We start from the raw sequence: 23,001 nt of genomic DNA on the forward strand, positions 1-23,001 counted from the left end.
GCAAATATGGAGCACCGTTAATGTTTAGTTTGTATGTTTAATTTGATATTTTTCAGTTGTGTGCGGACACCCCCGCCCACTGTTCCTCTCTCTGCGCAGTCTCTGCAGCACGCGCCGTCTCTCACGTATCTGCATCCGCTCAAGGTCACGTGCTGCTGCGAGCGGAATTCCACACTTTCCTCATCCTGACGATACACTCATGCACGCGCACTTCTGCTTTTTCGTGACTAGGATAACTTCCATTACGAAGCAATACGGTTTATGTTAACCAATTTAATCCCAAATGCGTGCCGTGAGAGCACGTGTATTTTTTTCCGGATTGCTAAATGAAACAAACTGCATGACATTTTTTAGTCAACTTAGTCAAAGTATGTGATTTATTCCTGATGTTCTCGGTTGTAAGCAGAATGTTCCCCAGTATGTATGGGGGAAAAGTTATAAAAAGGAAATGATAAACATAGATGCGCATTTAATAGCTAGCAATGCTTTGAAAGATGTGAATCAACAAGTTATTACCCACAACTGCGATCACTGCCATTTTAATGTCTACTGAGCATAATGTATATGATATTTAATACTGCATTTGTGTCATGATGCGTTATGAAGCTTGGGCACTTAAATAATTTAGCTTTCAGAGGGGAAAACGCCAATTAAATGGCTCAGGTCATCTTGTGAAAGGTAACATGTGAGACAATTCTTGCATGAAGCATGTGCTTTTTACAGTTTAGGAAATCTAGCAGATCTATACATCACCGAACTGCGCTTGTTTAAGGAATGTCATAAATATGTCCTTGTACAGTGTCGTCTTACCCAGTCTCCCATTAGTTTCATTGCATTCGTGATGGATAGCTCGTATTCGCTTCTTTAAATTTATCCAACGAACGCTGCGTGACGTCAGGTTGCCAGGGCGACCAGCCCCGGTGGCACGTGTCCGGTATAAAATGGTGCGGCATTACGCGGAAACTGAGCAGAACCCGCAGCATCATCACTGAAAGAGGTGAGTTCTTCCTAATAGGCCTACATCATTATTGTGTCGAGTTATTTGATTGTAAAATATCTTACACATATTAAACTTTTTCAAGATGACGTTTAGCTTTGCAGGATGTTGTTTGCTGCGTTTGGGCTCGTGAGGAAGCGGTTATATAATACTTGAGTTTCTGCGTGATGCACGAATAGAGGGAGGCGTGGTTCATTCACGCATTTCATCCGACTTTATTAAAATATTCCAGTGTTTTACTACAAAATACAAAAATAAATCTCACTGTTATGACATTTTAGTATCTTATAGGAAAAGAAATGTCGAAGAATGAAGCAGCGTGACGTGCCTTGAGGGCCGCTCGCGATGATTTCATTGCGTCATATCGTTCCAGAATGTACCATCTGCTAAAGATGCTGCGAAAGGGGGGAGGAATTAATATTTAATCAATATTTTTTTAAAATAATTTTTCGGAAAGCGACTGTGTGTCGTTTAAACGCAGTTCTGGAGTTCTCATTTGAGTCAAGAGGTTGTTATATTTATTCGACATATTAACATTGACAAATAATGAATGAAGATGGATACGCACTCCCCCTTTTTTAACATAAGAGTAACAGTTTGCGCTCTAGTGCATATAAAAGCAGATAAACAGAAATAATGTCCGACCCAAAGGACATCACTCGCATCATGAAGGTCACATGAACCGTCAAGGTCAAATATGATATAATGCCTTGCGATTAATCAACATGTCTTTGTCATAACAGTGGCTTTTTAATGTTTTATACGAGGTAACGAATATGCCAGAGCTTCTACCTGTATTTTAATGTAAATTTGGACAGGACACATGTTACACGGTGAGCATCATGGGAGATTTTCTCCCTCATGTACGTGACTGGAGTCGTGTTTCGATGCTGCAGTGGAGAACATGACTCAGATCTGAAAAACTATCATGAGCAATACTGAACTTCAGTATTGACTTTTACAGTCATTTCCTGCACATTCTCTGATTAATAAAACACATTAAACCAGCCTAAGGTATTCTGCTTGTTTTAGCTTGTTTAAGGTGGTTTCCCAGCTGTTAAACCAACCAATAGACCCAACTGACCAGGTTTAGGCTGGTGTAAGATGTGTTTTAGCAGGGTATGCATTATTATTATGCATTATTATTAAATTGCCATGTGATAATTTACCATAAGTCACCTAATAATGCTTAAGTGTAATTCAAAGACTGTAGGATGAAATGTGTATGCGAGCAAGTGATATGCAGGCGGCATCTCCATCTCTCCTCATTGACCTTCTGCAGTCTGACTCTGCAGTTGCCACTGGCAACAAGAAGGGCCTTCAACTGGCAATTTAAGTGTCATTTATAGTGGATATCAGGCAAATTCGGGTGTTCATACTCTGGAGAAGCCAGTAGAAATGTAATCAGCCATTTGATGGCCCGTTGCACTGATTTATTTATCATGACATCACAAGTGGCATGTGATGTTCACTGGTTTGACACTTGTGCCCACCTCATCAAAAGTGTCCAGATGGCACACAGCTTAGACTAATGTATAATGACAGTGATTTCACAATAAAATCTTGATTTGTGCATTGTAATATAGTGAATAAAATAGTTTTAAAATTGCATGCATAATGCATGTTTAGTGTTACAGAAATGAGCCACAGTACAGTCTGTGCATTGGTTAATTTTTTCCTCTGGGGTTTTATAGGCTCTAATTAGCACCTTTGGAGGAATAAAGTTTACAGTAAAAATACCATTCCCTTCTCAAACATGTCCTAAAAAAGAGCCAAGAAGGGAAACAGTGGGTTGCAGTGTGGGGAAATTAAATTTTCTTACATCATACCTATTGCACTGCTACTAAAGCCAAATGTGACCGTTGGCACACACATAATGGCCCCAATGTTAGACATTTATGTGCTAGACTAGTTAAAGTGCCTATCTGTTCTCTAAAAACATGTTTTCCTGTGCTGCTATTGTCTGGTTGGAATGACACAGCACTTCCTCAGGATGCCTTATAGGTACATCACTAGGAATACAATACTTCTTTACTCAATATCATAATATTGATCATTTTATTAATAAAAATGAGGGTCCATCGTCAGTTGCATGCTATTTTTTCCTGAAGTGACATTTTGAAGTTCCTGTTTCAGTATATGCCACACAGCATTAGAATTTTCCACTTAAATGGCTATATGCGTGTCCCAGGAAAACTGTCCTGGTTACACCCGTCCCCGTGTCCTTGTTCTGTCACTCATGGTGTTTTTGGTCAGAGGAAATGGCCGCTTGCTGGGTCAGAGCAAATGCTGTCCTCTCGTCTCTAAGATAGAAGGTGTGGCATTGTGGTTAGTCAAGACTTGCTTCCTACTGCATGGGGAGATTGCGCAATCATGCCAAACGAATACAGAGAGACTGAAACATGATAAAAGACACTTATAAACAATAAATACATTAATAATAACAATCACTATAAACAATTATTTAGCCAATAATGTAGTTTGATTTGTAGGCCTTGAGCATGAGCATTATTGGTAGTGTAGTTCTTCACCAAGAATTCAGTAATTAAACGCATTTTTAAAACAAATTGTCACTGATTTATGGCTCCTACAAAAGCAAATGGCTTTGCTTAAAGTCGTAAACTTACAGAAGTAGCGGGACATAGCTTTTCTTCTTTATTGTGACAAGCATCTGAGTGAAACGAATTATCGAAAAAGAAAAAATGTAGGTTGGGGATTTGGTTCAATACATTGAATGGTTGTTGATTGGATGGAGGCAGATCGGTTTGCGGTCGATTGAAAGAAAGGGACGGGGTTTAAGTTCACTAAATGATTGGAGAAGTCCGACATAGGTTAGCAGAAAGAATGCTTTTCACCGGCATCTCGAGACATTTTGGTTAAGGTAAAAAAAAAATTAGAATTTAAACGTGCATGGATAAATCAATCCTAATAAGATCAATAACATGCATTTATGAAATAGAAAAGATGAATTTCCATTTCATGCTGACTTTTAACTTTTACCTCGGAGCTCATAGAAGGTCTGTCTAATAGATTTATAAATATTTCGGTGTTGAAAATGAATGGGATATTTACTTGACTTGTGATCTGTTGATGTGCGATCACAGATGTGCATAGGTATTTATCCAATCAGATTATTGAGCCAGAATTAATAATAATTTGAAAATTAGCATTTAATGGTTACACATGATATGCATGTGACAGCGTTGGTAAGACTGAGAGACGCTAAACAGAACAGTGGGGGAATTGAATTTAGGGTCAGTTCAGAGGTGTGTGTGTCATTTGATCCGGGTCTAATTGGAGGCAGCAGGCTTTTGGCAGAAAACCAGTTCTCATTGACTCTGTTCCACTGTTCTTTTTGCCATTCAAGTTTTCCAAGAAGACAAAGAGGGATATTCTCATCCATTTACAAAAATGTATAGTTGCACAATTTGCTGTGAATCAAATGAATCACAACCAATCACCAAAATCAATAATCCAAAGAAAAGAAGTCAGAGAAGAGGAAAGGAAACCAAAGATGCTGACATGCACATTGTTTTCCTGCACTGAATGACCTTGTCAACGTCATGCGATCAGCCTCGGCAATTTCATCAGATCGTTTGACATTGATTAATTTATTGATTGATTCTTTGCTTCACCTCCATGCATGGGTGCAAAAGATTCATTTCTAAACTAAACAAAGGCCACTATGTCAGATAGCATTTGAAAAAAAATAATGAATTTCTGCACTAGCAGCACTTGCATACTAAATGCACCATTGTAGCTTGAGGCTGGATCTGCTGGTCGGTCTGTCGTTTTATGTGCAGTGCATCCTGGGAGTCCTTAACAGGACCACATAGGATAGGGGACTTGGATTAGGATTACTCAGGCAGGTCAGGTGCAGTACATGGTTCACACACACGGGCAGATTAGGAGATTACAGGGATGTCTTCAGTTACACACAGCCAGATGCAAGGACGCTCTGTCTTTATGCACATTGTGATAGACTGAGCTTCATTCTTTCATCATCACTGACATTATCAAGTATATTTCCTGATTATGAAACATTGCAATGGTATTGTAGCTAGTTCTTTTCCCATTTTTATTGCTGTAGATGAAGTAGAGACCTAATCTAGATGCGACTATAATAGACATTTTATGAGAGCTTTTAAGACTGACATTTACAATGACATTGGCATCAAAATAAGCCACCCTGTTTTCTAGCTAGACATCAACCCTCATCTCATTTCACATTGCCCTTGAGTTGTTTGAGGTAAATGACCTGATTTCATCCAGTCTGGCGAAGTGGAGCATTGGCTGCATTGGTGCATTAGCTCACATTTGAGTTTAGGGTCAGTGCTCATCTTGTACAGACAGAAACATCAAAAAGCAGGTGATCGCTAATTCAAAGGGTGTTTTACGCTAACTGAACTGAGATTGATCCATCTGAGTGAGATTTTCCATGGTTACAGGCAATTGTCCAGAAAAGCTACACATGTTCATTTTAGGTTGATCGGTCAAGGTGTCGCTTTGATTGGTTGGCAAATTCTGAGCCTGAGGGTGATTTTCTCAGTATTTTTGGAAACCGCCAATGCCGTTAGGAAATAGGTCGTTCGGTACCTGGAAAATAGACGGCTACTGCTGTATTGTCCATCTCCAGTTCATAACCTCATAATCTTATGGACATTTGTCCCTTTGGATTTAGCAATGAAGTTTTCCATGCACAGAACAGCATTTGCATTATCCTGCCAAATGCCAATTTTCCAATATTTGAAATTTAGGACAGATTGATTTCATATCAATTCAGTTTCATATGAGCCATATCCCAGACCATCTTTTCAAGCAGACCGTGAAGGTCATTTTCGGCCATTTCAATGGTGCACCCAGACAGAAATCCAAAGGGCAGATGAGGTCCAATCAATGGTGGTGTCTATGGAAAACCTGTTAATTTGTCTCATTAATGACAGGGTGAATGGTTGTGCAATACTTGTCTTGATGAAAGTATAAACATGTGGACTCAAAACAAACCATAGCTCACTAAAACCTAACAGATCAGATGTTTTACATCAACTATAGTCACATCTATGGGCTTTTAAAGAGCTATATTTTGTTGTGAGTACTCCTATCCAGTTGACATAACTCTGTTAGCTAAAATATGTTTATATCTTAAATTGTCAAACAAAGTGTAATGCCTAATACGTTTCTTTTGAGTTATTTAGTATACAGTCTTGTAATGTTTGAAATACACTAGTAAAGTAAGTCACTAGGATGTTACTTTATGTTTAGCTGTAAAAACAGTGACCGCAGAAATCAACTTATTCTAAACATTTCTAAAGTCCAAACAGATTTAGACTGCCGGTTTGTGTGAAAAAGCCCAACGAAATGAACTGAAAGCCACATTGTATTTTAAATGAAAGTGTCACATGATCTTATGCAAATATATTCATTACCTATTGCAGTTAAACATCCTTCTCTTCCCTTTTTACATATCAGGCATTATCCATATATGGCATAATGTAAAAATATTTGACTCTGGTCCAATTGTCAAGCTCAGATTACATAAGACCAGTCCTCACACACCGTGCCATGCTTTTCACTCTGATAATGGAGAAAACTGCAAACGATGTCAGACATGTGACAACTTGCTGCATTTTGAAACCCACAGTGAAGATTGTTTGGCAATGCATGCGCATTCTTCCTTCCGCCGCACTGCCAATATTTCAGCAGTCTTTTGAACTTCCTGTGTGCATATGAGGAAGTTTAAGGACCAATTGTAGAGTGCATGACTTGCCGCCCTTATTCTGCATGGAAAGAGGTGAATAAAGGACGTGTCAAAACACAATGGACCTTCTGCTTCGCCAGGCTAATAAAGTATGTGGGTCCGGTGAGCCCGAGGTTTGGAAATTTCCCAGACAGCATGCTAATGGACCCGAAAACAATAAAAACTAGAGAACAGTTCAAGCCTCCACCCACTGTCCAGAACACCACACTGGCTCAGAGAAAGTTCACGAAGTTCAATCCCACAAGCATGTTTAGACAGACCACTAAGCTGCTAGCAAGGGTGGGCGGTACACTCTTAAAATGAAGAGACAATGTGCAAACAGATTGTCACTGGGACAATAGCCTCAAAATTACATCTTTGTAGCTTTTTAAGGTTCATAGTAGTACATATTACTACTTTAAGGCACTAATATGCCTAAATGAACTTTAAAAATAACGTTCTACTGATCTGACATATTTAAAAGTGTTCTAAAAGCCTCCTTTGTTTTTGTCTTTTCTCATTTCAGGTTCAGGACCACCATCCACACTCTTGCAATAATGTCTGAGCTTTGCGTTGGAATCAATGGGTAAGTTCACCAATCTTATCTGTCATGACATTTGAAGGCTTAAATATATGATAAAAACATTCAGCATGACAAAATATTAAGCACTAAATGCAAAATTTTAAGAAAGACTGCATTATAATAAATATACTTGGAATTTTCTCAATATCAAAAAGTATTTATAATACTATTGAGAATTTTTCAACTGTATGAAAAAACAACTTTCATGAACCTCATTTGCATTTCATTTGGGACACTGCTTTAAAGTCACAGACAGACAGACAGACAGAGAGAGCAAATGGCCTGATTCAGAATGATTACAAGAACAGGATTACCCAGGATGAGCTTAAGCCTCCATCCACACAAACATACACACACACTCCTGTATAGTCGTGCAGGGAATGTGTCTTACCAGTCAGATATTAACTGACAAACATGAATTATTCTCTTTACCTTTCATATGTTGATATATATAAATAAAACCATGTAGATATTCCCTTTTTTTTTGAATGAATGAATGAATCGCACAGTCCTTCAGTGGAACATTCCATCATGTTTCCTGCAGACAGACAGATGCAGAAGAATCTTTCAAAAATAACAGATATAAGACAGATTGTGTGATTATGAAACATCTTAACTCTGCTCTCTGTTTGTGTAGATTTGGCCGCATTGGCCGTCTGGTCCTCAGGGCCTGCTTGCAGAAGGGAATTAAAGTCACCGCCATCAACGACCCCTTCATTGACCTGCAGTACATGGTGAGATTCACTGAAGCACAAATGATTGGCATTGTGTAAAGCATCAGCCATGTTAAACTAAAATATATGCATATAGGCCTGCACTGGATATAGTGTTGTTTAGTATGAGATTTTTGATGCTTTCAAACATTCAATTTTTCAGCATCTTATTGGTGCATCCAGTCAATTCCCATTATTCCCAAAATTAAGTTTCAAAATGCATTTTACTTTTGTATATGCGGTTGAACGTGGAAATATGTCAGATTACAATGGACACTACCATTCAGATGTTTGGGGTATATAAGATTTCTTTTAAAAGAAATTAATACTTTTATTCAGCAAGGATGCATTAAATTGACAAAAGGGACAAAGACTTTTACAAAAGATTTCTTTTTCAAATAAATGCTGTTCTTTTGAATTTTCTGTTCATCAACGAATCCTGAAAAGAAATATATCATGGTTTCCACAATAATATTAATCAGCACAACTGTTTTTATCATTGATAATAATAAACAAAAATTGAGCAGCAAATGCTGAAAATATAGCTTTGCATCACAGGAATAAATCACATTTTAAAATATATTAAAATAGAAAACAGTTATTTTAAATTGTAATAGTTTCCCACAAAGTACATTTTTTTACTGCATTTTTGATCAGGCTTGGTGAGGATAAGATATCGTACTGACCCCAAATGTTGAAACGGTAGTGTTTCCCCACCATTTTTTGTACCTGCCCAGTGTTTTTTAACACAACTAGGAAATATCTGGCAAAAACAGAATGTTTTAAAGATGGTTTGGTGTTGAATTGTAGCAGAAACATGAAATAGCAGTGAGTATACATTTTAGGTTGTGCTTAGCTCAAAAATACAAATGCTCTTTGTGAGTCCTTACAGTAGTCTTGAACGACTGTAAAGATCAAGGAAATTAATTTATCTTGCCCTACAGGTCTACATGTTCAAGTATGACTCCACTCACGGACGTTACAAGGGAGAAGTTCACCATGAGGATGGAAAACTGATCGTTGATGGTCAAGCCATCTCTGTGTTCCAGTGGTACGTTTTATTGGTCTTATATATCATAGTCGTCCTTCAGGAGTGTCGCTCTGTTAGGCTATAACTCCAACTTTGACACATAGACAGAAAATATTTTGTAGTTCATAGTAAACACTGTCATATTAGGAAGATTTAGGCTATATACATCATACTGCACAGTATATACTGCATACTGGCATCCCAAATTATACACTATGCACTTATACACTATGAACTCTACCGTGGTGTTTGAATTTTGTAAGTTTATTTTTTCATTCAGCATCAGCTCCTCCCCCTCCACTACATAATTAAAGCTGCGACAGTTGAGTGCATGAAGTTTCCAACATTCCACACCTAGTTTTTTTGGTTGCATCATCCGGGTGTTTAAAGTGCACTTTTTCTATTTGGAATTTTCAATGTGAACACAGTAATCACACTATTTATGCTACAAAATGACAGAGAATAGTGCATAAATACACAAATTGGGATGCACCATGGGTACCATTAAAAAAAAAATAAAAAAATACTATACATATATATAGATATATATATATATATATATATTTTTTAGCTTTTTTAATCCAATTTTGAGCAAAATTGTTTGGCCATCCAATCAAATAATGAACCAATTATAGATGTTAAAAATTCAAAGTTGATTTGGTTCCTGGTTCAGTTATCACACTGGAAGTAGTGCATTGTGGGATACATTACTGTTTCGGCAACCTATATGATTATTTTACTCGTACTGAAAAAAATAGTATCGATACTGCAGAAAAAGAATAAGGAGCATGGAAGTATGCTATTTCAAACATAGCCTGTAGTGTTGTGCTAATTCTCTCTCTTATTTGCACTTAGCATGAAGCCTGCTGAGATCCCATGGGGCGATGCTGGTGCCCTGTATGTAGTCGAGTCTACCGGAGTCTTCCTCAGCATTGAGAAGGCCTCAGTAAGTTTGCACCTCTGCACGATCTAGAATGTACATATATAGCATCAAATGTTATTATAATACTGAAATTTTCTACAATTCGTCCCCCATAGGCTCACATCCAGGGTGGCGCCAAGCGCGTGGTTGTGTCCGCCCCATCACCTGATGCCCCCATGTTTGTGATGGGAGTCAACCAGGACAAGTATGACCCATCCAGTATGACCATTGTCAGGTGAGCAAACCAAGCACAATGCATGTCAGCATGCAAATGAAATATTCAATGCATGCATGTTTAAGTTACTGACCTCATTTCTGTTTTGGTGCAACATTAGCAAATAACCATAGTAACAAGTGTGTTTTTTTGTTGAAAACATCACAGCAATGCATCCTGCACCACTAACTGCTTGGCTCCCCTGGCTAAAGTTATTCATGACAACTTTGGTATTGAGGAGGCCCTCATGGTAAGTCGATGCCTAGCGTGACGTGAGTCCTACTTAAAGTTAACACAAAATGGATGTTGCAATAGTCTTTTCTTCCCTTTTGTGATGTATATATGAGTTAAACAGCTTCTTGAACAAGAAAAAATTGTAAGGCGGGACTTGATTTTGTCCAGCTGGAATTGATTGGATCGTTAGATAGTTGTGGTTTGCTATTGGTCGATCTCATTTAAGTAACAGGTTGTCCCACCCTCACGCCACAACATCAGAGAAGAGATGTCACTACAAGAGGGAGAGGAAGTTATTTTGATAAAATATTATGAGGGAACATGAATTTAAAAAAATATATTGATGTGCACAGACAAATAATGTATAATCATTTTATTTCATGGTGACTTGAAAATATATTGAAAAAGCAGGCTGCATGAACAGTTAGGTCAAAAGCTCATTTTGCATCTATTATGGCACATTGATTTGAACTATGAAAAACATTTAACATCTCATATTGCTGCTGCTCAGAAATAATGGTTAAAAAGAAACAAAAAAGCATGACATCTCAACAGTGCTTATGAGCAACATAATGTGTGAAATTCACATTTCAATTTAAAGTGTAACTTTGCCGATTTTCAACCTGCTTTGTATTGTTACAATGTCAGTAGTATATGTAAATGAACAATATTTACTCATTCTCTGTGTTACCTGGACTGAGAAATTCACATTTATTTGTCACCAAATTAACTGAGCCCAAACTTTTGAACAGTAGTGTATGTGTCTTTTCTCATTGTTTCTTTACCTCTTCACAGACCACAGTCCATGCCTACACCGCCACACAGAAGACCGTGGATGGCCCCTCTGCCAAGGCCTGGCGCGATGGACGTGGTGCCCACCAGAACATCATCCCTGCTTCCACTGGCGCTGCCAAGGCTGTGGGCAAAGTCATTCCTGAGCTTAACGGGTCAGTGCAAGAGAGATAAAAAAGACAGCCGATCGGTTTTGATGTCAATTGGAGAAGTAAACCTTCTCTCTCTGTTTTGTAGCAAGCTGACCGGTATGGCGTTCCGTGTGCCAGTCGCCGATGTGTCCGTAGTTGACCTCACCTGCCGCCTCTCAAGGCCCGCCAGCTACGCTGACATCAAGGAGTCTGTCAAGAAGGCCGCTCATGGACCAATGAAGGGAATCCTGGGATACACAGAGGATTCAGTAAGTGTTAACAGTAAAAATCTTTTAGAATACCACAACTTACATGCGTGTGTTCACATATAATAGACAGAAATGAGTGTTTTGTTCATTTAATTTTTGTTTTCTTTTAGGTTGTTTCTGCTGACTTCATTGGTGACACTCACTCTTCGATCTTTGATGCTGGTGCCGGCATCTCCCTCAATGACAACTTTGTCAAACTTATCTCCTGGTAAGCTCAAAAACAACATGGCTTAAAATAGATGTGGCTAGGGTTTGGCACTAAGGTATATATTGAATAATCACAATAGTTTTACAGTGTTTTTGCTGGTAAAATGATATAAATTCCTAAAGACGGCATCATTTGACTAGTTTCACAAATTTACTTTTAACTTTAGTGGTGTTACAGTTCAATTCTGTGAATCAAATCTAACTGTCCTGTTAAGTTAAGTGATTCAAAATGATTCAATGTCCCCTATTATATAAATCATCCGATTTTAGCACTAAACATTTTTTTATAATGCATTATTTGGTGTATAGTTATGTTAGATATAAAAATAATTACATTTTATTCATTCTGTTTACTTAGTGAATAACATGTCTTGCCTATATTTTTAATATATTTTATTTTTTCTTTAAACATTTTGAATGTATTTTGCTACAATGACTGCTAGGTCTATATTATTATTATTTAAGTTGTTTCAGAGAACATACTGTATATAAATACTGATGTAAATTTATTCTCAAATGCCAGAAAACAATTTCTATTAAGTTATAACTTAGGCGTAGCTATGTCATATTCCAGTAAAAAACATGTCAGCAGAAAAAGCAGTGCTCTAATATTCCTTTGTCTTTCTTTCTCACAGGTATGACAATGAATTTGGCTACAGCCACCGTGTTGCTGACCTGTTAGTCTACATGCACTCCAAAGAGTAACTCATCAAGTTTTGCGACAGCAGAAAGGCCCAACCATTCCTTCTTTTCAACGCACTTATTTCATAGCTGAAGCCATAGTGACACACTTTAGCATTCCTGTTCCCACCTACGAGACGCGTTCGTCTCTGTAGATGTCTGTGTGTGCGTGTTAGTTTCTTTTGACAGTATTTGTGTCAGTGTCACTCCACAGGCATTGCTGTAGTTGTTGCCATTCTGGGTGTAATCACGTTGTGTTGATGTAAAGAGAATAACTGATAAAATGTTACATGAGGCTACTGTAATGCAGTTTAAAAAGAAACTAATTAAACTGTTTGGAAAACAAATGTGTTTCATTTATTTTGTCTCTTATAAGGTGTGCTTATTTACATCATGTTAAAAGTTTACAGTATCATAATTGATACATGCATTTCTAAGGCCTCTAATTGATCAACATGTTCAAAATGTTACAGAAAAACCTGGCGCACATAATCTTTATGCCTTCTGTCATTTGATTGATGGTTAATACTTTTTAGTAAGTAAAAGGCCTTTTAGTATAATTCAAAAAATGTCCCCCTTCAGGATGTGGTACACGTCTTTTTGCTGTGAAATGCGTTAATGTTTTGTACAAATTAAACATAATAACTTATGTTGATAGTAATATGTCAAGATAAACATTTACAGGACTGAAGCAACTTGGCATTACTTGATTATCCATTTATAATTTTTGGGGAAAATTATGCTAAAATCATGTGAAAAATGACACAATTTGAGGAATGTTTATTTGTTCATATCTCAGTCATCATTGTATTTTATTGCACTAAATGATTTGCCGCCCACAATAAAAACTACAGAGCTTTGATCATAAGACATTTTAAATATCTTAATTAGACATTATTGGGAGATATACAAGTGAAGCGATGGACATTTTACACAAGTAGTCTGTTGTGCTTTATCTCATTGATCTACATTACATCTGAATATATTCTTATTGTTTGTGGTATTATGAATAACAATTGCACCAAACTGCATATTTGTACTTTATTTGTACTCATATGTGGGCCTCGAAATAAAAGTGAGGTGTTTTTCCCTCATTTGTGAGCTCCATAAGCTTAATTTAATATATCATGCTATATGAGCCATAAAAGCCTGATGTATCAAATATTATACAAAACATAAAACACATATGCATTTTTTAAAGATTTAAAATAATAATAATTTTATGCATTAAAAAGAAAAATCCTTTTTTTTTTTTTTTTTTTTTGTGAAACCGTCCTCCAGGGGGCGCGTCGGAGAGAATTTCTGTTGCAAGATTTACTTGTAGCCAAAATGTCTTGAACCTCATTGTATATCTTGGCACAGCATTTGGACCTCACCATATAAATATATAATTTCTAATAAAGTAAAAAATCATTTACAAAATGATTCATAGATGTTATCCTGTAAATGCAGCCATTTGTAGATATATCCATACTGTCTGTGATAAATTGTAACACATCATCTGAAGATATTGAACATTTATTTCTTTATTGCCCTTTTTTATTTCTTTTTGGACTGACTTTAAAATAGACATGACAAAAAAAATTAAACTCTTAACTACAATTTAGAATTTTCTAAATTAGAACTCTTAATTTAGAACCCCATGCCATTTTACATTGTTTTAAAATCCCATATTTTTCTCAAAAACAAAATTCTGTCATTAATCGTTTAATTATTTTGGCAAAGTTTTATATTCATAAGACAAAACTAACTCAAAAGAAACCCTCATATATTACCTTTTATAACACCGATCTCACAATATATTTTGAAACTCTTTCAAACATGAGATCACAAAACAAAAAGTTTATTAAAAAAAAATACAAATTCTAAAGCTTTTCAAATTCATGTAACTGTGCTAATAATATGTAGCACTTTTCATCATTACTTAATTATATTTTGTATACATTTTCTTTTTGGATTTTAGTTATTGTTGTTACTTGGTTTTATATGCTCTATTACAATGGCTTATATTTGTCTTGTAAAATAATATATTTATACGGGGTATGGTGTAAAGAATAAAAACTATATAAGTTAGCCTACATATCAAAGTAAATAGGCAGACTCTAAAGCGTTCCCTTTTTAATTCCTCCACAAATTAAAAAAAAAAGCTAATTTTTGCGAATGACTGAAAAAAGACAACAATAATAGCCTAAATAAATGATGAGTTTCAGTCATTTCATCGTTTATACTGTGCAGTCATTACAAATTCGTAATTAGTCCTTTTTCTCTTGTGAACGAGATTGTTTCAGGATTTGAACGAATCTAACGTTACTGTTCGTTGACTGCTGCAAATTCAGACATCCTAACATACTACTTTTTTGCACAATAAGTACGCACATTAGGACGCAAACTGTATGAAACCCACCCATTTTAATATTTCTCTGTCACACTAGTTGCTATTTTGTTTAATTTGCTGTAGAATGAGAGGCGGAACTACAGTAAGATTCCGCTTCCGCTCGGACCTTTAACAGTGATGCACAGGAGGATTATGTGTCCTACGTCTGTCATTCTAAAATCGTGCTTTTGTTGGTAAGAAAATATTTTAATCGTTTAATTAATGAATATTAGAAGTATTAAATTGGTTCTAGAAACAAATACTTTTATAATAAGTTTTTACTTTAATTATATATCGAGTATTTTGTCACGATATGTGCACGCTGTCTGATGCCGATGTAATAGATGTGGAGTTGACGTTTCAATACACCATTAAATATCAACATATATATTTATTGTAATATATCTATAACTTTAAATATATTGTAATTTATGTAGATAACATTATAAATTTGTCATAACTGAAATATTCACCTTATGAAACTCTTTATAAACGTTTATCTTGCTCTGATTCAGAATAAATCTAGTGTTTTTTATATATATGTATGAACAGGATCTGAGGAGGAAAATCTGTACCATGACGCTTTTTCATTTTGGAAACTGTTTTTCCTTGGCCTATTTCCCATATTTCATTACTTACAAATGCAGTGGGTTGTAAGTATTTAAACTATATTTTTTCGTCCCTAGAGTATGATCATGATTACAATTTTAACAATCTTCACACTTTGTTTTTTGTCAGATCGGAATATAATGCATTTTGGAGATGTGTCCAAGCAGGTGCTACATACCTCTTCGTGCAGCTGTGCAAGGTGATTGAGCCCTTTGGTCCTCACAAAGATGTTTAGAGGTTATGAGGTTATCTGTAAATTTGTGATATCTCTTTCAGATGCTGTTTCTTGCCACATTTTTCCCCACCTGGGAGGGAGGAGCTGGCGTGTATGATTTTGTTGGGGTGAGCCTTCTCAAAGCTGAATTTCCTATTCTTTTGATTCATTTTTTGAGATTTCGGTAAAATTAGAGAACTTTGAATTGCAAAATTACTAGCCAAATTAAAGGGTTAGTTCATCCAAAAAATATATATTTTTTTTATCATTTACCCCCTTCACTGATGTATATGTCTTTCTTTCTTCAGATAAACACAAAGGAAGATTTTAAAGAAAATAATCAATCACTGTCAGTCCATATTCCAATTCGACTGAATGGCTGCTGCTCGGTTGACACCTGAAAAACCACACATAGTGTTGTTAAATCATAGTGTTTGTAAGAAAATTACTCATATTTTTAATTTTTTAACTATAAATCATTGCTTCGGGTCTACTGTCATGCGAGTTTTCATGAGAGGGATTTTATGACGTGTGAAGATCGTGTGAGAAGTAACACGGAAGCACAGTACTGACACTTGTGCCGCTCGCAACGGGAAGCAAAGATTTATAGTTAAAAAAGTTACAAATATTTCTAATTTTCTCACACCTGTCGTTTTGCTCCAGAAGACATTGATTCATGCACTGGAGTTACCATCACAATCGCTGTGTGTGGATTTTTAAGTGTCAACCAAGCAGCAGCCATTCAGTTGCAATATATAGAATTGCAGAGATGGCTTATTTTCCTAAGACAATTCATTTGTGTTTATCTGAAGAAAGAAAGTCCTCTGCATTGGGCATGGCATGATCCCTTTAAAGGGTTAGTTCACCCAAAAATGAAAATTCTGTCATTTTTTACTCACCCTCATGCCGTTCCACACCTGTAAGACCTTCGTTAATCTTCAGAACACAAATTAAGATATTTTTGATGAAATCCAATGGTTCCGTGAGGCCTCCATAGCCAGCAATGACATTTCCTCTCTCAAGATCCATAAAGGTACTAAAAACATATTTAAATCGGTTCATGTGACTACAGTGGTTCAATATTAATATTATAAAGCGACGAGAATATTTTTGGAGTGCCAAAAAAAAACAAAATAACGACTTATTTAGTGATGGCCGATTTCAAAACACTGGTTCATGAAGCATCGGAGCATAAATGAATCAGTGTATCGAATCATGATTCAGATCACGTGTCAAACTGCCAACGACTGAAATCACGTGGCTTCGGCGCTCCGAACAGTAGATTCGATACACTGATTCATTTATGCTCCGATGCTTCATGAACCAGTGTTGAAATCGGCCATCACTAAATAAGTCGTTATTTTGTTTTTGGCGCACCAAAAATATTCTCGTCACTTTATTATATTAATATTGAGCCAGTGTACTCACATGAACTGATTTAAATATGTTTTTAGTACCTTTATGGATCTTGACAGAGGAAATGTCATTGCTCCCTATACGGGCCTCGCGGAGCCATCGGATTTCAACAAAAATATCTTAATTTGTGTTCCGAAGATGAACGAAGGTCTTACAGGTGTGGAACAGCATGAGGGTAAGTAATAAATGACAGAATTTTCATTTTTGGGTGAACTAACCCTTTAAGGCTTTGCTCTCGCAATTTGTTTGCATGTTTATGTTTCAGCCCTGTTGACAGTACAAATAATCCATGTTTATTGTATAGTCATGTGATGAATCAGACTTATTTAGTTTCATTCATTTTGTCCTTTTAACCCCAGGAGTTCATGAAGGCCACAGTGGACATGGCCGATCTTCTAGGTCTTCATCTGGTTATGTCTAGGAATGCTGGGAAGGGTGAATATAAGATCATGGTGGCAGCTATGGGCTGGGCCACAGCGGAGCTCATCATGTCAAGGTATTCTGATCATCCTGAGAGAGATCATGACAAATTTTCACTGCCGCAAACCAATAGAAATTAAAGGTGCAATATGTACGAATTTTGCAGTAAAATATCCAAAAACCACTAGGCCAGTGTTATATATTTTGTTCACTTGAGTACTTAGAATGTCTCAAATGTTTGCAACTATTTGTAAATCGTGAGAAAATTGCATTTTTAACCAAGGCTCCGGGACGTGTGAGGAGTCGCCTGTCAATTGCGTCATACCCGGGTTTCCCTCGGTTTCCGGTTTTATTGTGTAGAAACCATGGAAACAACAAAGAATATTTGCATGTTTTAATAGACAAGAGAACATCTGTTTTGATATATTTATAGACAGAAAACGGATTGTTATATAGCTCAACACGTTTAGTCTTATTGTTTAAATCTAATTCTTGTTTTTTGCGAGTACCATGCTTTACCATGCCTCAGAGAAAAACACTATTTTGTCAAATAGCTAACATAGCATGATCAGATGCAGCTTCATTTTTAGTAACAGTGATACAGAATTTTCTCCATCATACAATGTTTTAAAATTAATTGCATGCCATTTATCAACACAAGCCATCCAGCATTTAATATGATATCCTAAAATCGATCTATCTTACTGCAGTGTGTAACAGTGTCTCACAGCAGCCGCCGAGCGAACGCATAGAGTAACGTTATAACATCATTTTCAACACACTCAAATGTATCTAATATGATAAACAGATCTGTGTTACCTCATACTCATGACCGGAAAAGTGGAAGCGGCTCCGGCGACTGTGTCAAATTAAAAGTTCCGCTGCTCGCGGCGTGTGTTGCGCAATCGCTCCAGCGGCCTCGTTCAGCTCCAACAACACTCAGTCCTGCTCTGCTTCATACTACAGTAACGTTAATGATCACATCCATGAACATGATTTCTGCCTGACTCCTATCCCAATTCTTTTCCACCGTCTGTTGAGGTGAAGACCACATGTCCCAAGATTCCACGCTCAAATTTGGCGTCATCAACGCCTACGCCTTTGTTTTGAATATGCCTCTAGCGACCTCTAGTGGCCAGAAAATATTATGTATTGCACTTTTAATGTATATGGTTTGGTTGTGTTTTTTTTTTTTTTTTTTTTTTAGTTATAATAAATGAGCTATAAATGAGTCCCAAGTCATAGAAATTATAGTAAAGAACTGTTTTTGTCTGGCCATTCTAACCAGATGTATACCGTTATGGGTGGGAGCTCGTGGCATTGAGTTTGACTGGAAATACATCCAAATGAGCTTTGATTCCAACATCAGTCTGGTAAGATGCCTGCGTCACAATTTTATTTATTTATTTATTTTTAACTGTAACCGAGGTTCTCTACTCATTTTTTCTAATATTGGAATATTAAATGTGACTTTTTTTTATCAGTGGGTCACAATTTCTTGTCAGTTTGCTCGCTGTTGTTACTTTATCCTCTACCTGAACTTATTTTTTTAATCATATCAGGTACATTATATTGCCATGGCGGCAGTAGTATGGATGTTCACTCGATACGACCTCCCCAAAAGCTTCCGTCTCCCCGTCACCATCCTGCTTGGATTGTGTGTTTATAAGGGATTTCTAATGGAGTGAGTATCACAGTCATACTTCTTTTTTAGAGTTTTACAGTTTTGCATACATTTTATTTTAGCTAGTTGCCAAGGCAAAATTTCTTATTTTCATTTAGTTTAACTTGATGTACTAAAATAACTAAAACTGGATTAAAAATTAATAAAAACGTGTTAGACATAGTTTAAAAAAATAAATTAATAAATATTTTAAAAAACAAAATCACTACAAAATTAAATTAAACATATAAATTGAACATATAAATATAACATCTAATTCAAAATATTAATAAAAACTATTATTATCTCATCTCTCAGTAAACAGGATTTATGGTTTCTGAAAAGAATTACATTAAAGTTTGGATGCACAATATATTTTGAACAAAAGTATATGTTCCACATTATTTGCTTTTTAGATTTCAGTCTGTTTAGACAAATACTGTAAGTGGCTAATAGTGCTTATTTTCTCCGCTTTAATCAGTGTGCTGCTTTCCTGGTGTAGATTATAAAAGTACTAAACAGTTATTCATCCTATCTACTGTACATAATAATTTTCCTGTCTAATTTCACCACAAATAGTTCAAAACAATACAGATTCACAAAATCGGTTATAATATCCATTTTTGGACATAATATAAAAATAATTTTCAGCAATTTTCAGTGTTGGATAGCTTTTCTCTTAGTCTATCCCAATTTAAAACCTACATTAATCTACAAATATCAAAGCTGTGATTTAATAGTTGAGTCAGGTCAAATAAGTCAGTTTGATATTGTTGAATAAATAATGTATAAATAATGTCTAATAAATAGTGGCTATTTTTATTTAATGTTTTTATTTTTTTATTAATATTTTTATTTGTCACAATTTGTTAAAGAGCTCGTTTGATACAGGAGTGATGCACGTTTTTGTCTTTCCTCTAGATGGCACTGTTTCCAAAAGTTTGATTAAATTGCCAATGCTGCTTAGTTACTGGCTGTTCAAATTTAATGCTAGATTACTAACTGAATGCTGCACAGCATGCCATGTATTCTGCCTACTATTTTATTAAAAAAAAAAAACAGAACATATTATACAGCGAAACAATAGTATGCTGTAATATTGTAACATGACCTTCTCATTTTGCATGTGAGCATCATGGAGTTATATCACATTTTTAATTAAGTTTTGTGTGAAAATATAAAAGTAATTGCGTTTGACATCAAAAAATGTCGAGTAAATTGCATTTTGGCATACAGTATCAGTGTAGTAAGTCATACGGGTAGTTCATGCAAATGGAAATATGTGCACACTGTAAGCATACTATTGACTGCAGAAATAATAAGAGCAATATATTAATATGCTGTTCCAAATATAGCCATTATGTCCTTGGAAACAAAGTTTGTTTAAAGTGCCTCTGTTATGCTTTTTCAGATAATATCTTTTGGAAAATAAATTTTTCAGATTACATATATATATATATATATATATATATATATATATATATATATATATATATATAGCTGTTTTTGAATGCAAAACGTCTGCAAAGTATCAAAGATCTGTGCCTGATAAATGGAGTTATTGTCTCCCAAAAGCAAGAATCGATTCTGAACTGCTTGAAACGAGTCGTCAGCAATTCCAGTCCTACTTCCTGCACAAACCTACGTAACAATGTAACAAATTTGCGTAATGTCAGCCTATGGTCTTCATTGTTGTGATGTTTTATTGCACATGACTGTTTATTTCCATGTCTGTGTCTCTCCTCCAGACTGTTCGTACACGTTTTCCTCCTGGGCAGCTGGACGGCTCTCCTAGTGAAGGCCGTGCTCACCGGTGCGATCTCCCTCTGTTCACTCTTCCTGTTCGTCACTCTCGTTCACAGCAACTAAACGCTGTGAACTGTACAGTGCCACCACATGGGGCATTTCAAATATTTAACGAGCAAATCCACATTCCTACATTGAATTTTTGTATCTGCCACAAGGAGACTGTGAGAGTATGACTGTTATTATTGAACAGGTTTTTAAATAACTCCATTAACTAAATAAACATATGCATTCAATATGAAGGAATGCTTGGACAGTTTGGGGAAAGAAACCAGTAATGGTGAAACTTACCTTCTTAATCACAAACTAATTTATAAATAAAGACCAGATGGGATAAAAATCCTTTGCTGTTTTTGTATGATTGAAGTTAGTTATCATAAAATATCACCAAGTATGAAATATTTCCAAACCCAGCTCTTTTTTTTTTTTTTTTTTTTTTTTTTTTTTTTTAAACATTGATAACGAACTAAATATGTTAAAGTCCCCCTGTGGTGAAAATCACGTTTTTAATGTTTATATGTCTATGTGGTGTTTTTAATATGCTTTAAGACAAACCATGTGCAAATTCATCAGTCAGCACCATTGCTGAGTATTTTCTCTTTAAAACTGCAGTGATGTAAAGACCATTTCAAAAACGCAGTTTGAAATGGTGGTTTTTGTGACATCACAAACTACCTTGTAACCAATCACGTCAACACGCTGGCGGGCTTTAGCATATAATTAACTATAACCGCTCTGAAGCAGGAGAGTCTCAAGAGAATATATCCCGGTATATTTTTCTGTTGATATAAAAAAAAAAAAATCTGGTAGATTTGGCTATATAGCGGCTGTATTTTTTATATATATATATATATATATATATATATATATATTAGAAGGCAGCTGTCTCAGTGTCTGAGATGGTGAACGGGAACATGTTTTGTGTAACATTAGCAACACATTATCAGCTGTTTGATAATGTAGTCAAGCAAAATAATCACATTAATCATGTTAATTACTTTTATGTGTCTTGTGTTATAAAAAAGCGATACCATTGTGCAGCTTTTACGTCAGTAAGTTCACCGAGTTCTGAACTTGTGCGAGTGAGTGGAGGCGGGGCTAATTAGCATATTCATAGATCCGCGTATAATAAATGAGACAAGGGTGTAGAGTACATTCAAGCTATTTAAAGGCAAAGAATTTTTTTTTTTCACAGGAAAAAAATGTTTAAATGTGTCATTTTGGTGATCATAGATGAGTTTTAAGGGATAAAATTGACTACAGGAGGACTTTAAAGCATTATCCAAAAAATAAAAACTACTTTTGCTTTTAGATCTAAGTACGGCATTTGACAGTAGACCACCGTACTCTTATTTCCTTGAACACTGTGTGGGTATTGAAGGTTGTGCCCTAAATTGGTCCTATTTGAATACTGAAGTTTTCTCAGTCTGTGTGGATGGGTGTTTATCCTCCAAATCTGTTTTGACCAGTGGGGTTCCCCAAAGATCTATCCTTGCCCCTGTTTTGTTGACTTTAAATATGCTTCCATTGGCTTCAGTTTTTAATAAACACAGAGTATTGTTTCATTGTTATGTTGACGACACTTAAATCTATGTGCCTTTTTGACAACCATGACAACCATGGTTTGAGTCTTTTAACCTCTTGTTTGCCAGATATTAAAGCATGGCAAACAAGAGGTTAAAAGACTCAAACCATGGTTGTCATTTTGTCATCACTTTTAACCTTGACAAGGAATCTTAGCTTAAACTGGATTTAACTACTGCATTTATCTGCTTATCAAATATCAAAGCAGATAAATTCAGTAGTTAAATCCAGTTTTTTTAAGACTCCTTGCCAAGGTTAAAAGTTTGAGAGTGTTATACATGCCTTTATCTCATCTCAACTAGATTACTGCAACTCATTTTATACAGGTATTAGCCAAGCCAATATAAATCACTTATAAACAGTCCAAAATGCGGCTACTAGACTTCTGACTGGCACTCGCACATA

General features: G+C 35.9%; 2 protein-coding genes across 2 annotated transcripts; both read left to right on the forward strand.

Annotated features, from left to right (window-relative positions):
• Window positions 1-896: 896 nt before the first annotated feature.
• gapdhs (glyceraldehyde-3-phosphate dehydrogenase, spermatogenic) lies at window positions 897-12,857 on the forward strand. The gene is made up of 11 exons (XM_048152717.1): window positions 897-997; window positions 7,261-7,320; window positions 7,955-8,051; window positions 8,975-9,081; window positions 9,916-10,006; window positions 10,099-10,217; window positions 10,365-10,446; window positions 11,226-11,377; window positions 11,460-11,622; window positions 11,733-11,830; window positions 12,465-12,857. The coding sequence occupies exons 2-11, from the start codon at window positions 7,292-7,294 to the stop codon at window positions 12,532-12,534; spliced, it is 1,008 nt and encodes a 335-aa protein (XP_048008674.1). The 5' UTR covers window positions 897-997; window positions 7,261-7,291; the 3' UTR covers window positions 12,535-12,857.
• Window positions 12,858-14,926: 2,069 nt separating this feature from the next.
• tmem147 (transmembrane protein 147) lies at window positions 14,927-21,352 on the forward strand. Its single transcript, XM_048153215.1, has 8 exons — window positions 14,927-15,078; window positions 15,437-15,537; window positions 15,623-15,692; window positions 15,770-15,835; window positions 17,483-17,619; window positions 18,832-18,916; window positions 19,106-19,227; window positions 20,955-21,352. The coding sequence occupies exons 2-8, from the start codon at window positions 15,461-15,463 to the stop codon at window positions 21,073-21,075; spliced, it is 678 nt and encodes a 225-aa protein (XP_048009172.1). The 5' UTR covers window positions 14,927-15,078; window positions 15,437-15,460; the 3' UTR covers window positions 21,076-21,352.
• The last annotated feature ends 1,649 nt before the right edge of the window (window positions 21,353-23,001 follow it).

This window comes from Megalobrama amblycephala, linkage group LG13 (genome assembly GCF_018812025.1).
Source record: "Megalobrama amblycephala isolate DHTTF-2021 linkage group LG13, ASM1881202v1, whole genome shotgun sequence".
Classification (NCBI taxonomy): Eukaryota; Metazoa; Chordata; class Actinopteri; order Cypriniformes; family Xenocyprididae; genus Megalobrama; species Megalobrama amblycephala.